This window comes from Chinchilla lanigera, unplaced genomic scaffold, assembly GCF_000276665.1.
Source record: "Chinchilla lanigera isolate Chin_1 unplaced genomic scaffold, ChiLan1.0 scaffold00064, whole genome shotgun sequence".
Lineage (NCBI taxonomy): Eukaryota > Metazoa > Chordata > Mammalia > Rodentia > Chinchillidae > Chinchilla > Chinchilla lanigera.
Window position 1 is genome coordinate 13,537,503 of NW_004955465.1, and position 16,631 is coordinate 13,554,133.

Consider the following 16,631-nt stretch of genomic DNA (forward strand, 5'->3'; position numbering starts at 1 on the left):
TTGTCCCTTAACCTGAGACTCCTGAACACCCTTTCTTGCTCTAGCATATTCTATAAAAAGGAAACCCTATGTAAAAAAGAGGGGCTGCTGGATTCCAGCACAGGGTAGAGTCATGAGCTAGAAATAGAGGATTTGATCATAAAGACTTGATCTGTAAGGGCTAAGTCATAAGTGGGTCCTTACTTTGAGTGTCACTTTCTAGCTCCAGAGCAGAGCCCTCAGCCTGCTGGCACAGATCTTTCATCACACTGGCATAGACTTTCTAGCTTCCACCACCGACTTTGGGGCCTTCTTGTTGCAGATCCTTGAAACAGATTTGGACTAGTAGGGGGCATTGTTATGGGCTCTAAGTCTTCAGCTGGCCTCATGCAGGACATTCCCTTATGATTCAGGCCCTCAGCTAGATTTTTGGGTCTTTAGTATGTGGACAGATTTCCTGCAGTCTTTTTTTTTTTTTTTTTCTGGTATCGGGAATTGAACTCACGACCTTGTGCTTGCCAGGCAGGCGCTGTGCCGCTGAGCTAAATCCCCAGCCCCTTCCTGCACTCTTTTGAACTTGATTCTTTGGGTGACTATTATAAAATAATCTTACAAATTATGTGTCCTGTATTAAATTGTTCCCCTTGCAAACCCTGATTACAACAGTACTGAAATAATAGTCTGAGAAAAATATGCCACAAGATTTGGAGAATTAGGGAATTTATCTTCCAACACTCTTAAGTGTTGGGGGTAATGGACATGTCAGGTTTTTTTAACTTTATAAAAGTCTAAATTATAATTTTTATGATGTTTTATTTATTGTTTCAAAGTATAAAAATAAAAGGCAAGTAGAGAACTTTATATTTGTCTTAGTAAGAGATAAGGAGCCACTCACGGTTAGTAATTGGGGAAATAATAATATTTCAAGATATGAGCCTAGTAACCGTATTTATTTTAGCAAAACTATCTCAAAGCTGGTCAAATCACTTAGGTCTGAGGTAATTAGAACCAAGGATTGGTATCGTGTTAATGGAGAAGAGCAACATTTCAAAGAGGGACCTATTGACTTTAACAATTTCTCTTTTACATCCACATTTCATGTGGGTAAATCAAAGAAGCTTCTGGAACGTATATAATTTGGAAACTGGTAATATCTCTCAATGATGTTTGCATAGAACCGGCAGCATTTCGTTTAGAGTCTATGAATAAGAGCAAGCAGGCAAACTAGGGGCCACTACAATTACCAAAAACAAAAACCACTTTCTCTGGAGAGGAGAATTTTACTGAACTTCATTCCCTAAGAGTGTCTGTCTGTGTTTTCCCCTTCTTCCTTCCCCTGCAGGGCTCCAGAGTCATTTTAAATTCTGCTATGTTTACCTTAGGCCTCAGTTTTCTTAGTAAAAACCCTCCCATTTGATTTAGAAAGTAGAAATTAAGCTGAGGCTGGAAGACAAAAACCTTAGCTACCAGTTAGAAAGGTAAAATAGGCAACTGCTCAGAATGTGGTTCTCAAATGAATCGTCCCCACTGCTCCTTGGCAGTTGTTGGTGATGAGATCGGGACTTCTCTTGGACACCACTGGAGATGCCTACCCAGTCCTAGCTGTTCCCTCTGCTTCTTCCAATCTGATGTGACTAGATCTCAATGTGACCCAATTGTTTATTCATTTACAGAAATTCCTTAAGATTTCTGGTCCTCTGTTAGCACCCTTTGTTTGCTAACACTGTTCAGTTGATTCATTTTTAGTTATTTCAGTTATTTTGGTAGTCCTTGAAAGGGTATGAAGTAGATATATGTATCACTCTTCTAACTTGAACTTAAATGAGCCATTGTCTTTCCTCTATGTCTTCTTTCTCCCACTCTGTCATTTTTAAGCACCTTCCTTTTGGATTATAGAGAAAAATCCCTCATTAAAGTTAAATTGGGGCCAGACCTTGGAAAGTGGACAGAGAATATCCTTCTCCACAGTCTAGTAGGGAGCAAAATTCTGGAGCAGAGAACAGTGTAAGCAAAAGAAACGTACTGACTATAGAAGCAGATAGAAGAATCCATACAGCTTTTATGAAGCCACACATTAAAGAGGTTTCCAAAAATGTGAAATTCTACTCTTTTTACTAGTTTGTTTTGAGAAGTATAGCTAAAATTAAATGAGATATACAATAAAACTTTGGTTTGGAAGCATAATTAACTCTGTAGACATGCTTGTAATCCAAAGTATTTGTATATCAAAGTGAATTTCCCTGTAAAAAATAATGGAGACTCAGATGATTCATTCCACAACCCAAAAATATTCATATAAAAATGCTTACAATATTGTAATATAATGGAAAATATAAAGAAAAATAAATTAACCTGCACATACCATTGAAAATTTTCATGGCTGGTGTGAGGAAGACAAGAGAGAGGAGGGTTATTGTGCAGGACGACTTTCACTGTCACTAATGGAATCACTTCTGTCTGTTGGCACTGGGAAGGACCGCCTGGGTGACTCTCCTGGAAAGAGGAGCAGTTGTCTCCATTTTGGCTGAACGTATTTCCATGTATTGGTATGTACAGAGCTGACTGGGACTCTTCCTTATTCCTTCACTTGGCTTTAAGCAGTGCGTATCAGTCCAGCCAAGGTGCTGATGGTAGCCTTTGAAGATGGCAGGTATCCCCCGTTGTTCCCTTGTGTGAGCTGGGGTGGGGTGGAATGATGAGCCAACGCTCCGCACTGTTGGCTAGGATGAGCCTAACTTCCTGGGGCTTGAAAGAATGAACATCAGAGCGGAAGCACCAGCCCAGAAACATTAGATACTATCTCGATTGTGTTATGCAGATTACTTTTTCTACATATCTTTCTCCCTGCATGTTGCAGAGGTGATTTAGGGCCTCCTACCTAGCACTCCTCACAGCACTCACGTACTTCCCACCACTCTGATAGTCACTCATCTCCAGGCCACTCCCTTCTTCATGAATGAATAAAATCTGGGTTCGGTCCCGGGCCAAGGCCTTTGTTCCCGATGTCCGTCATCATGGCTGGACTCAGGACACCCTGACTCCCTACCATTTTGGATATTATTGTGTCTTTCTGCTGTGGGTTGCACTGGAAGTGGAAGATTGGAATTAACTCGCTAGACTTCCAATACCTTTTCCATGGGATTACAAATATAAACTTCCTGGGCCATGAGGAGGACGAGAAAGGGCTCTCTATAGGTTCTGTGGAGTCTTTTTGTTTTTGTGCAACTTTAACAAAGAACCTATCCAGTGACACTTGCTTCTGCCTCCTTTTGAGGATTTTGCAGAATTGTGACACTGCCTTGTCATTAAACAGATTCATCATCTGCAGTGCTACTGCATTTTTCAAGTGATGCTTTTCCAAAAATTTGCAGTTTCCCACATTTTACATATGTCCCTAATCTCATCTAAAGTGAAGGATTCCTCTGCCTTTTTTCCTCCTCTTCTGTGAACGAAATTTCCTCCTTATCCTCTTGCTGCTAGGAGATAATCCCCCACAATCTCGAAGAGAGAGACAGACAGAACCATTGGCTCAGTTGTGATCCTGTAACATCTGGTGTTACAAATTACTCATTTGGCATCACCTACTTATCACGTTAAAATTTATTAAAAATGTGTGCTCATTTCATGGAACACAAAATAAGTTACAATTCAAAGTTTACTAGATATCTCTCTCTTTTTGGGGATATCTCAATATATGCCCTGTATATATCTCTTGATATAGATGAGTTTATTCAATTCTCAAACTTTAAATGTGAAAGGGCCCTTTACCCTACATTCTGCCAAATACATAACATTATTGAACTCAAAATAAAGTTTTACCCTTTGAAAAATGGAAAAAGGAATCCGTAGGTTTTACTTCATGTGTTTCTTTTCATGGAGAAAGTTGGAAATCATCGGTAGCATATAGCCTTTTCTCTTTTCTGTGTGTGTCTCATATCAGCATTTGACCACTACTCTTAATATGTAGGATTTCCTTTGCAAGGGAAAAGTCTTTGGGGTCTCTCTAACTTACCATTCTGTGGTGAGTGACCCACATTATCCTCATTGTCTCTTGAGTGTTTACCTCTGGGCAATTCTGCTGGGGTGTTGCAGTTTTTTTAAGGAAGTCAAACATTTTAATCATTTTCAGGCTGATTCAAGATTCCCTCCTTCTTCTCACATTTTAATGAGGATATTCATTCACCCCTGGTTTCTTGTAACTTTTCTTGCACTATTAAGGAGCATAACAGTAATTTTGTCATAAAGATGCAAAAACATAGATCTGCAGACCCACATTTATCTTTTAGAATGTTTCTGTTAATGAATTACTGATTTAAATTTTATGAGTTTTATTATATTAAACAATGAGTATGTAACCAGAAAAAACTACAAAACAAAGTATTGAATTTTTAATATTTATTGAGTTTATATAAAAGCATCAAAATTTTCAACATCAACTGTTTTTTGCTGTACAAAATCTAAAAAAGAACAAAAGAAGTAAATGTTTTCATGAACTACAATGAAAATACCAATAGCACTTTACAAAAAAAATCTTTACTTCAATTATCACTCCTAAGGCAATCTGCACACATGACAGTAGCACATTCCATACACATGTATGGCTTACTGTGACAGTACATGTATTCTGCTTTCCTGGCCTTTCTGTAGGGCATACTTGACATCTCGATGGTCTTGCTGTTTTGTCAGGAGGTTCTTATTATAGTGTATATCGTGTAGTTAACAGAAACATGAAATATCAATAAAGTATTAAAATTCTTAATATGTATTGTGCATTTAGAATAGACATCAACATTTTTACATCAGCTATATACTTGCTCACAAAACCTAAAAGATAAAATCAAAAATAAAAACCCATGTGACCTACAAGGTAAACACAAACACAAGTCTAACACGGAAATAAGCTTAGCTTCAACTGTCACACCTACAGCAGTCTTCACACATGACAACTGCAAGTTCCAAGCACATCTCATGCTTACACTGTCAGTACATGTGCTTAGCTTTCCCTTCCTATGTGGCAGTCCTGTCACCTCTCTTCCTGTTTTGTCAGGAGCCTCCTACTATATTGTAAAACATGCACTTAGCAGAGAAACAAAATATCAATAAAATAAAATATCAACTATGTAATGAGTGCTTAGACATCAACATTTTCACATCAGCTGTGTACTTGCTTACAAAACCTAACATAACATTAAAAATAAAAACCAATATGAACTACAATGTAAACACAAACAAAAGTCTACCACAGAAATTAGCTTTGCTTCAGCTGTCACACACAAGGCAGTCTTCACACATAACAACTGCATGTTCCATACAGAAATATCACTTACACTGATAACACGTATGTTTTGTTTTCCTGTCATTTCTTGTAGGGCACAGTTGACATCACTTGTTTTCCTGTTGGCCTAGTAGGTCTTTGTGATGCTGCACCTGCCTGTTCACCTGTCAGCTCACTAATGTGCTCCATAATTTTTTGGCATAGTTACCTGGGCAGAAACATCTTGCTTTTCCTCTGCTGTAAATGTTTTTTTCGTTTGTTTGTTTGTTTGTTTTCCGGTACCAGGAATCTAACTCACAACCTTGCACTTGCCAGGCAGGCGCTTTGCCGGTGAGCTAAATCCCCAGCCCCCTCTAAGAAAATTTTTCCATGATATTTTGCACTTGTTATTTTCTTTAAAAACTATCAAACAATTTATGCTACACATTTAGGATTGAGTAAAACACAACCATTGGCCAATGCTTTGTGTTTCAAGTGACATCACAGTTGCTGCATAACTCATCAACAATGTCTACTCCACCTTTAGTTTTGTTGTAGAAAGTTTCCATCTCAGGTTTCCATTTTGTTGAAGTTCCCCTCAACAAAATCAACATTTCCATAATAGTGAAATGTTGACATCAGCAGTACCAGTTTGTTTTTCTTGACCATATATGAGGCCAGTGTTACACCTTTCTGAAACCTAAGTTTGCACTGTACAGTTCTCTGGTTTGAAACTGTAACATTTCATTTGGATTTCAGCTTTGTTCCTGAGTACAGATCCTGCACTGGCCAACTTGTGCTCTTTTAGCAAATGTGATATCAGCTTGATACTGGTAAACCAGTTGTCAAATGTCACATCCCAGTTCGTTTAACAGATAGGACAAAATTCTGTTCACAACATCATTCAGTTTATTACAATATAAATAACAACCTGATGGCTAAGTTCAGGATAAATGTCTAGCTTGAAAGTATAGTAAGTCTTCATATCTACAAGTCTTCATATCTATCTTCATGTCTACATTTATCTATGGCATAAATTTTATGCCATATTTTGGCTCATCACTTTTCAATAATCTTTTATATTCCTGTGATCACCATGAGAAATCCCTGCTAAGTACACCAGACCTATGCTTTCAGTTCAGCTAATGAAGTGTTATAATAAATACAGTTTTGAATATGGCTATTGGTACATACAGAACGTTTTACTTGCATTTCAGCCTTTGTGTAATGCTACGATATCTTGTAGCATTTCATCTGTTACAATTTCCAACATTGAATGGCAGTGCTGGCATCCTGTCCAATAAGTTTTACCTCTGCCAAGACCCTCACCAGTTTTGCAGACCTAGTTCTCACACTAAATCATTTCACTTGGTTATGTGGCCATTTTGCAACATTTCAACTAGGCAAATATGTACTCACATTGCTGTTTACTTTGTCATCTGAGTCAAGGAGATCTGTACTTGCTGTGTCTGTATCATCAATTCCAGCTCCATTTCACTGTCACAGGAACTTTGGCTCACATGGCCAATGTCAAAGTCATCATCATCATCATCATCCACCTACACCACTCTTCTGTCATGAAAGCATACATTTTACCTTAATGGATCATCTTCATCACCCATGCATGAGTAATCTGACAATTCACTGTTGACCTCCTCCAGATCGTACAAATCTGGTTTTTCATGTGCCATTGTCCTGAATTGGACTACTTCTACCAGAAAAATCAAAAGAAAACTTTTTGAACAAATCCTGGTGGTATGGGTTTATTGGCCCCTCTGTGATGCTTGGATAAATATATGCAAAACCAGTTAGATAAAGCGTAAGGGGGGTAAAAGTCCATTTTGGACTTTTGCACACACCTTGCCTTTCATCATACCAAATGGGTAAACACATAGATTGTTTCCTGTATCCCTCAGGTGAAGGTACTGAGAGGCACAGCTGTATACTATTACAATAAAGTACAAACTTACGGTAGAAAAGTCAGGGATTGGTCCACTGGATCCAGTGTTACGTTCCTAGTTAATTCTTACACTTAAATCAAGGACCAGCTTCAATCAACACAGTTGCTCTTTTTTTTTTTTTTTTTTTGGCTTTTCTCTGGTACCAGGGACCGAACTCACGACCTTGCGCTTGCCAGGCAGGTGCTTTGCCGCTGAGCTAAATCCCCAGCCCCCACAGTTGCTCTTTTTAGCAACCCACTTGATCCTTATTACTGAGCCCATCACCTGCCCTCATATGATGATGACAGATGTCAAGCCATCTGAACCCTGGGATCAGAGACTTAGGTATCACAATGAGGTACAAAGGTTGCCTCCTAGGACTGAGTTGGACTCTTTGGGATAAAAGTGTGATCATTGCTCAGCTGTCATTTGTTATGGGAGGATTGAGGAATATACATAGTAGTGCTCTCCTTTCCTCATTTCAATGGGAAGCATTGCTTGCCAAAGCTTCTGCCAATTCCGATTTTGTAAGAATGGGAAGACATTGTCCTGGGGACTTGTCTGTCGCTGTCATTAGAAAACCCAGTTCCTTGGCTAGGGCCAATTTGGCCATTGCCTATCTAGGGGAGTCTTTGCTGGGCTTACACAGACAGTGCTTGCTATTCAAAGCACACAAGCTTGTGTTGGTTGGAAATGTTGTGGTACTTAAGGTCTTTCCTTTTAGAGTTTGAAGGCCCCTGGGCTTGCTTTCTAGTGTTTATATCCTCAGGAAACTTTCAGGAATACAGGATATTATAGAGAGCCCTTCCCGGTTTTCATCGCAGCCCAAGAAGTTTATATTTGCAATCCCATGAAAAGTTATTGGAATTTCTAGCCAGTTAATTCCAATCTACCACTTCCAGTGCAACCCATGGTGCGACTAAAGACACTAAGGCATATTTGTAGTTATGGAAAGCCAAGGGGTCCCAAGTCCAGCCATGATGGTTCTCTGGAACAAAGGCCTTGATCCCAGGCTGAACCCAAGTTTTATTCACTCATGAAGAAGGGAGCGGCTTGAGGATAAGTGACTGTGACAACCACGGGAAGTAGGTGAGTGCTATAAGCTGGGCTGGGTAGAAGGCCTGAAATCACCTCTGCAAATGCAGAGAGAAGGCTATGCAGAAAGAGTAATCTGCATAACACAATTGAGACAGTATCTAATGTTTCAGGGGGGTCGGTGCTTCAGCTCTGATGGGTAGTTTTGCAAGCCCCAGGAAATCATAGCCTCTCTTCCAAGGCTTGTTCCCAGCCAACAGCATGAAGCATTGGCTCACACATCCTGCCTCATCCTGGCTCATTCTTGGAAACGGTAAACACACCTGTCATCTTCAAAGACTGCCATCAGCACCTCATCTAGACCAATATGCATTGCTTAAAGCCAATTGAAGGGATAAGGAAAGGCTCCTAGCCAGCTCTTTACATATCAAGACATGGAAATAGGGTTAGGCTTAGCCAAAATGGAGGTAATTGCTCCTCTTTTAAGGAGAGTCGCTTAGGTGGTCCTCCATAGGATTTCTATTGGTCAATGTTTTGGTCTCCATAATTGGGATCACCCCCTCATGCCCATATAGGCACTCGTGCAGGGAGAACTGGTTTCTCATTGCAGCAAAGGTTTCAGGTGGGGCCTGGAGATGTGACTGGGCTGTGGTGTATTTCATCTCCTCTATGGATGCATGTAAGGAATGTCAGGTCTCCAAACTAGACCCCAACCCAGCTAGGAGAGAAAAACTCCCCTAGCAGATCCGCTATTTTTACCTGCAGGTGCATAGCATTAACAGGAGGCCAGCAGCTTCTCTATGCAGCTGCCCGCACAGCTCAACCTGCAGAAGTTGATTCCATGAAAAACCATAAGAGACATACTGTGTCTGCCAGCACCCTTCTGTATCCAACACTGCCCTATCGGCCAGCCCCAGACCCACTATTCAGAGACCCAAACTTTTGCACACACACACCCCGCCCCTCTTAGCAACAGCCCCCCCCCACCTAAACTCCCCTATAAAACATGCTCTTGCCCCTTGCTCAGGGCCAATGGTATTTTCGCCCTTGGCCCTGCTGCACCCGGTCTGCGGTAAATCCTTGCGCATTGCTTAAACTGTGCCTGTCTCGGTGGTCCCAACTGTGCCTCGCGTTATCCTAACAAAGAACCCACAGCTGAATGACCTATTGGGATTTGACCCTTACTGGCCAGAGCCCTAGGGTCTTCCCTTACGTGCAGGCTTGCCTAGGGTTCGGCAGCAATTGTATTGGGGCAGTCCTGGGTTCTCTTTGTCTCCTTGGTCTCTGGGACATTCAGGGCTGGTCCTCAAACGCTAGGACCTGTTTGTTCCAGGAGCACAAGAAGAAACGTAGCTCCCTTCATTTCCTGCTTCGGCTCTTGCCCTTGAATCTTTGGTGGGAATTCTCCACGCTCACTGCGCAGCCAGCAGGCGCATTCTCTATTTTTGGGACCTCGGTCCTTGTGCACTGGCCACAGCTCAGCCATCTTCAGAGCACTGAGGCTTGGCTGGCCTTGGCACAGCACTCACCCGAGCTCTTTCAGCCAAATTTGGACTTCCCTGCCTCTCTCTGCCCCACCAGTGCTTAGGCGGTTTGGTTTGGGTCTCTCTTCTCCTCTTGCCAGGCCCCCACAGCCAGCCCTCTAGGACCTCTGCGCCCACGCCCCTGCTTCCGCGCCTGCTCCCGCCGAGACTTGGCGCTCGGGGTCTGGCCTGGGCTCTTTCGGCCCCTAGCAGTCCCACTTTGGCCCCGGGGATTTACAGGACTATGAGCTGTGCTTATCTGGAAACGCGCTGTCTATGCTGGACACTTAAGAAGGACGAGAAAAAAAACAGTACAAAGTGCAAGGTGGCAGTCAAACAGAACACGAGCTTTGCAGCTCATGACGACTGGCACGTCCTAGCCAGCGCGCGGCCCCTGCGCTGACCATAGAGTTCTCGGGCCTCCCGGATGCCTAGAGAGCCGCCGGAAGTGCCTCGGGCTCGAGGCGCGCTGGCCGGCGCGGGGCGTCCACGGGCGTGGAGCTCAGGGGCCGCAGTGTCCTTGCTTGCACGCACCATCCGCGGGGAGCTTTCCCCGCGCGACCCCCCCAACCCACGAGGCGCAGTGAGTAGGCCGGCCCGCGCGAGGGGGCCGGGGGGCGGGGCGGGGGCGCCGGGCCTGAGTTTCCGCGGGGCGCCTGCCCGGGCCCGGTCTCCACGGCCAGGAGACGTGTGATGGTGTCGCCGAGCACGGGCGCTGCCCCGCCGGAGCTGTTTGAACGGTTTTCGCTTAGCAATTTGGAGTCCGGAGCTCAATAAGATTCCCATTTAATGTTTTACAAATATATTTTGCTTTTGGGGGGCCCAGTTGTCTATGCATACTCTCCATCTTTGCGCTTTTTATTGTCCTCGGAAAATGGTGGTTCTGCGCTTTTCTAATATGCTATGAAATGGTGGTGTGTTGGCTGGATGAATGTACGCGAGAAATATTTTCGAAAACGTCAGCGTCCTATAGGATTCAACCTTATTCAGAGTATTTTGCTCATTTATTACCGCAGCTTGCCAGTTAATTCTTTGGAAGAGGCCTCATTTCCAGTGTTCCAGTCAGTCTTGGGTAACTGTTTTCAGGCAGCTTTAAGACTGGCACCACCTCTAATAAAAATACATTTCTGTTGTTTGATTAGTGAGGCTAGGCATGCAGCAGTCTTGGTTTTAGCAGTGCACAGATTTTGAATTTCTCTTGCGGTTAACTGAAATGTAACTTAAAACACTCAGTTAATGCAGTTTGAGGTAACTACATAACATAGTATTTGCTTCAAATATTTTTCCTTGATCATTAAAGCTTAGGAGAGATCTGTCTTTTATTTTCAGTTCCCAGACATTTCTCAAATTAGACCTAGAGCCCAAAGGAAGAGTACATGCCTTCTACTTCTACCAAATCACAGTGCTGTTAAAAATTGAGTTGTACCTTCAGTAATTCACAGGATTATAACACTGAGACCCACAAGAACCTGTAAAGATTTCCTCAGATTCATAAATCGAGCCAGGCTTGTAATCCTAGCTCCTGGGAAGGTTGAGGCAGGAGGATTCAAGCTCAAGGCCAACCTGGGAAACTTAGCAAGACCCTATCAAGAGCTGGGGATGTTGTTCAGTAGTAGAGTACTCCTGGGTTTAATTCTCAGTACTGCAAAAAAAAATTTATAAATCTATGAACCTGATGTTCTTTAAAGGGGATATGTAAAAATCAGTCTTTATATACAGGTGCTTACCACCCTAATACCCACGTGTACACACAAAACCATTGGAGAGAAAAATACAGAAAGAACTAATTTCGCCTCATTTATAGATTGAAATTCTCAAAAATTTGCTGGTTGAAGAAAGAAGAGAAAATTTCTAAAAAAAGGAAGAGAAAAAATGGAATTAAAACAAGGATAGGCATATTTGGTGTAATATGAACACATGATAACTAGGTGACTTTCATCAGTGTTACTGTTGAGACTGATGCACCATCAATAACATAAAATTGCTGAGACATGCACACCTTACATTGAGATTTTTATAGTTGAGGATTGTAAGATGATAAGTTGTTCAGTAGATAAAAATGAACCTTGACTTTAAGGAAATTAATAAGGAAACAAAGTAAGTCTATACCTCTATAGCATCAAATTGTGAAACACAAAATCCCACCATCTTGCCTAAATTGATTGTTCCCCAGATCTCATTCTAACAAATCCAGCCATGTCTTTGAAAATTCATAATGTATTAGGCCCCTGATGTAAAGCCCCATATTTAACTTTGTCTGTTGCTTAGTTCTTCTATCTGTAATTTACCCCCTCCCACGTACATACTATTAAAGATAACTTTTCAAATTCTCTTCCTTTTCTGTACACATGCTCTAAATAGGAATTGTTTAATCTTCCTGGCATTCTTAGTGAGTCTCCAATCTGTAAACTGTCCTTAAATTATTTGGGTTTTTTATTGGTGGTGGTGGTGGCTTTGTTTTATTTCGTTGTTTGAAAACCTTGAGACCTTGGTTTAGGCTGGACTTAAACTCACTTATGTAGCCCAGGCTGGCTTTGAACTCACAATGATGCTCCTGCCTTTGCCTCCGAAGTGCTGTGATTACAGGTATGTACCACCACACCCGGCACTGTCCTGAAATTAAATGCACAATCTCATGCCGTTTCCTGGACAGAAGCTCTATATTTTCATTAGATTAAGGACTCCATGATCAACACTTTCTCCCATGTGAAAGATAATGAAGCACTTCTTTGAGGACTCATGTCGGGAACTGTATGTGCAAATTTTCTTCCTGAATCCTCTCTCAGCCTGCAGAGTGCCAGGATTACAGGTGTGCACCACTACACCCAGCCTAACTTCCCTAATTTAAAAGGGCCTCCAAGGAAAAGCTCACTGCCTCAAAGAAACATTTATAAGAAGGCCATGGCCATAGGCTGACATTTGTTACACTCTACACAATGCGTAAGTCTTGTATTTGGGCCATGTAGAAAATATTCGGACAAGAATGAGCACCTCAACCTGCAGGTTGGGGAATAACAGAGACTACCTCATGAAAAACAGTAATAATAAAGTTAGTGTTAGATCTGAATGCCTTAGATTAATCAGCTTTGATATCAGCTTTTGACACTTTGGGGGTTCTGTTTTTTATTGTCGGATGTTTAGTAGCATCCTTTGCCCTAAGGTACTGGGTACTAGCAGCCACCCTTTCTCCCAGTTGTAAAATCAAAAATGTTTCCAGACATTGCTGAAGGTCCCCGGGGTAGGTGGGTACAGTTACCTGTGGTAAGCACCACAGTCAGAAAAAGCAATGTGAATGAGTGTTTAAACACGTGTAGCTAGACAGAGCCTTACATTACAGGTTTGGTTCCCTATTACAAGACTTTAAAGGAGGTAACATATTACATATTTGTTAAGTCTCTCTGGTAGTGTATTAGCTTCTTAGGGCTGTTTAAACAAGAGTTTCACAAACTTGGGGGGCTTAATGCTGCAGAAATTTCTTCTTTGATAGTGAGGAAAGCTAGAAGCCTAAAATCAGGCATCATGAGGGCCATATTTTTGTAGTTTCTGTAGATTACCAGCCGTCTCTGACATTTCGTAGCTTGTAGCTGTGTAACTCCTCTGCTTCCATAGTCACACAGTTCTCTTTCATCTGTGTGTATCATGTGACTTTATTCTCCGTATTTCTGTAGCTCTTCTCTTAAAAATACACCAGTCATACTGGACTAAGGGGCTACCTTACTCCACTGCAATTTCATCTTAACTTGATTACATCTGCAAAGATCCTGTTGCCAGATAAGTTCAAATTTGCAAGGAGCAGAGGTTAGGATCTCTATCTTTTGGGGGAGCATAGACCAACCCTCAAAATGCAGCATTGCAGAACATGAATGGGAAAAAAAGTACATCCAAAGGTAAGAACATCAGTTACCACTACAGCCTTCGGCAGGAGACAATGTCTATACCAGGGATGAAAACCATAGTCCACCAAGATACAACCCCATGAAATTGAACTCTGAGCTTCAGGTTTAGTTTCTAACTCTCTTACACCCAATATAGCCTCCTAACCTATTTTATTCTATCAGTAAGATTAACCTCTACTTCTGAGGAATATAAGGTAGGAAGTCAAGACTCTTTTACATCTACTAATACATATTTTTGGGGAAAGCAGTATACATTTATGTAAAGAAGTAGAGAGAGGGAAATAACTTTCGATTGGAGTCATTAGGAAAGGATCCTAAAGAATTATTTTATCTTGCCCTTTAAAAATAGGTAATTTTCACGCTGATCAATGACTTAAATGAAGACAGGTATCAGTGTTCATGGAATGAAATGGAAAACTCAGTGCTTTTAAGATATTGCTAATATATCAATATTGTTAAGGAATTATCCCTAAACTGAGCTATAGATGTAACACAAATCCAACTGTGGGATTTTTTTTATAGGAATGAACAAGCTTATTCTAAAATACATATTCAAAGGGAACAGAAGTGGAAAAACCAAGAGTTTTAAATATAAACATAAGTTACAGGACTCAAAATACTTGGTTTCTTCTTCTTTTTTATTTTTTTTACTTTTTATTATATGTATTCATAGTACATAATGATCATATTCATCGTAGGCAGTTGGTACATGTACATAGCACATCTTAATTCTGTTTACTTCTCCGAAACTGCTTGATTTCAAGATTTGAAAATCCACAACAATCAAATCAGTGTTGTATCACTTTCTTTCTCTCCTATATCACAACCTAAAGGAACACAACAGAGATGCCAGGAATGAACCTCCATATACACAGTCATTTGATTTTTGACAGAGAGGCAAAGACAGTTTGGTGGGTAAAGGATAATTCTTTCTGGAACAATTTGGATCTGTATGTAAGGGGGAAAAAAGAACCTCTATTCATACCTCAAACTACAGAAAAATTCAAAATGATTTAAAACCTAAGACTATGAAAAATTGTAGAAGAAAATTTGGGCTAAGCAAACAATTCTTAGAAATGACATCAAAAGCAAACTCTTAACTGGTTTTAGACTTCAAAAAAATTACAAGCTTGTTTTTCAGAAGCCGCTGTTAAAAGAATGAAAGAAGAAAGTATTTGTAAATCACTTATCTCAAGGGTTTTTTCCAGGATATATAAAGAATTCTAAAAACTTTTTTAAAAACTCAAAAATAGGCAGCTGTCTCAATTAGATACTTCAGAGAAAATAAACAGATGCATATAAGCACATAAAAAGATGTTCAACATTATTAGTAGTAAGGAAAAACAAAACTGAGATACTGCCTATTAGGATATATACAATTTTTGAATAAGCAATGTCAGGTGCTGTCAGTATGGACAGCAGCTGCAGCTCTCATCTATTGGTTAGTGGAATGCAAAATGCTATAGCCACTTTAGAAAACAGTTTGACTTGTTTCTTATAAAGTTATCTGTATACTTTATGAGCCAGCAATTTTAGCTCTTGACTATTTAGTCAAGTTAAATGAAAACTGTTTTCATACATGTTCTTAGTGGCTGTAGTTAGAATCATCAACAAATGGAAACAACTCAGATATCCTGTGGAAATGGATAAACATCTACTTAGCACCTGTCTGTTTAGCATCTATCTGTTGTGTCAGTAGCATCTATCAGACTACTGATACAACATGATTAATATCAAATGTACTGAGTGGAAGATGCCAGACTCAAAAGAGTATATGCTAATTTTTATATAATAATCCAGAAGGCTGTTGGTATGTGGGATTAAATTTTTGCATTGCAGGTGTTGACAGGACATCCAGCTTCTTTGGAAATACGTCGCTCCGGAGAGTTTCATAAGGTCTGAATAGGATGGAAGATGGAACATCGGTAGGATGTTGAACATTAGGTGGACAAGAGCAAAGTTCTTGACAGTACTTTGAGCTACATTATACGGAAACTAGTCCCATGTGTTGTGAATTAGGGAAACGTTTATAGAGCTGAATGTTAAAGAACTGGTTTAGTATAGCTGGTGTAACACATGCTAAAAGGAGTTAAAGGAGCAGGGCTGAGGACCAATTTAAGTTGAACACAGACTTTAAGATAGGTCCTGTCTTTAAGATTTCTTGACTTTATCTATCTTCCATATCCCTAAACAGAGAAAGCAGAAGGCGGGGTTTATTCTCTGTTTGGATTGTCCATGGCAAAAGATTAAGGAAGTAAGGAGTTACTTCGGGAATAGTGACAATCATGGAATAGCTGAACCACAGTCTATAGGGAATGAGGAGCTTCCTAAGTCACTGACATTTGACTTGCCTTAACAGTACGTGTTATTTTCTCTTTTCAAAGAAATATCTTTGTGGAATGCAGAAGGTTCTTTTAAGAGGGGAAAGAAAATAGTGAAAACAAGCCTCCTGAGTTTCTCTGGCCCTAAATGGCAGCAGAATTAAGAAAGCCTTCTTCAGCATCTTCTCCACAAGACCAGGCTGCTGAAGAGGACCTTGTCATCATCAAGGTAGAGGAGGATCATGGGTGGGAACAGGAATCTAACCTGCATGAAAGTAACTGTCCCGGCCAAGAACTCTTCCGCCTACGCTTCAGGCAGCTGTGCTACCAGGAGACGCTGGGACCTCGAGAAGCCCTGATCCAACTCCGGGCACTTTGCCACCAGTGGCTGAGACCAGATTTGAACAGCAAGGAGCAGATCCTGGAGCTGCTGGTGCTGGAACAGTTCCTGACCATCTTGCCTGAGGAGCTGCAGACCCTGGTGAAGGAGCATCAGTTAGAGAACGGAGAGGAGGTGGTGACCCTGTTGGAGGATTTGGAGAGGCAGATTGACATCCTAGGACAGCCAGTGAGTAGAAGGAGCAATGCTGATTGTAGGTGACCTGGCAGCTGGGCAGAGGGATATTGGCCTCCTGTGGGAGAGTAAATGCAGGCACTGGTGTCCATTGCATAAAAATGAAGAG

The 16,631-nt window shown here is 41.1% G+C and overlaps 1 protein-coding gene across 4 annotated transcripts in view; it reads left to right on the forward strand.

Moving 5' to 3' along the window:
* The window catches only part of Zkscan8 (zinc finger with KRAB and SCAN domains 8), a 38,033-nt gene that overhangs the window by 3,188 nt on the left and 18,214 nt on the right, over positions 1–16,631 (forward strand). For 2 of the 4 annotated variants that reach the window (XM_013521786.1, XM_013521785.1), the window contains one exon: positions 16,012–16,516. In XM_013521786.1, coding sequence (XP_013377240.1) covers positions 16,097–16,516 — 420 coding nt within the window. In that variant the 5' untranslated portion in view covers positions 16,012–16,096. Of the gene's footprint in view, positions 1–10,174; positions 10,315–16,011; positions 16,517–16,631 lie in introns of those variants that run through there. The other 2 variants (XM_005398958.2, XM_013521787.1) reach the window with 2 other exon arrangements.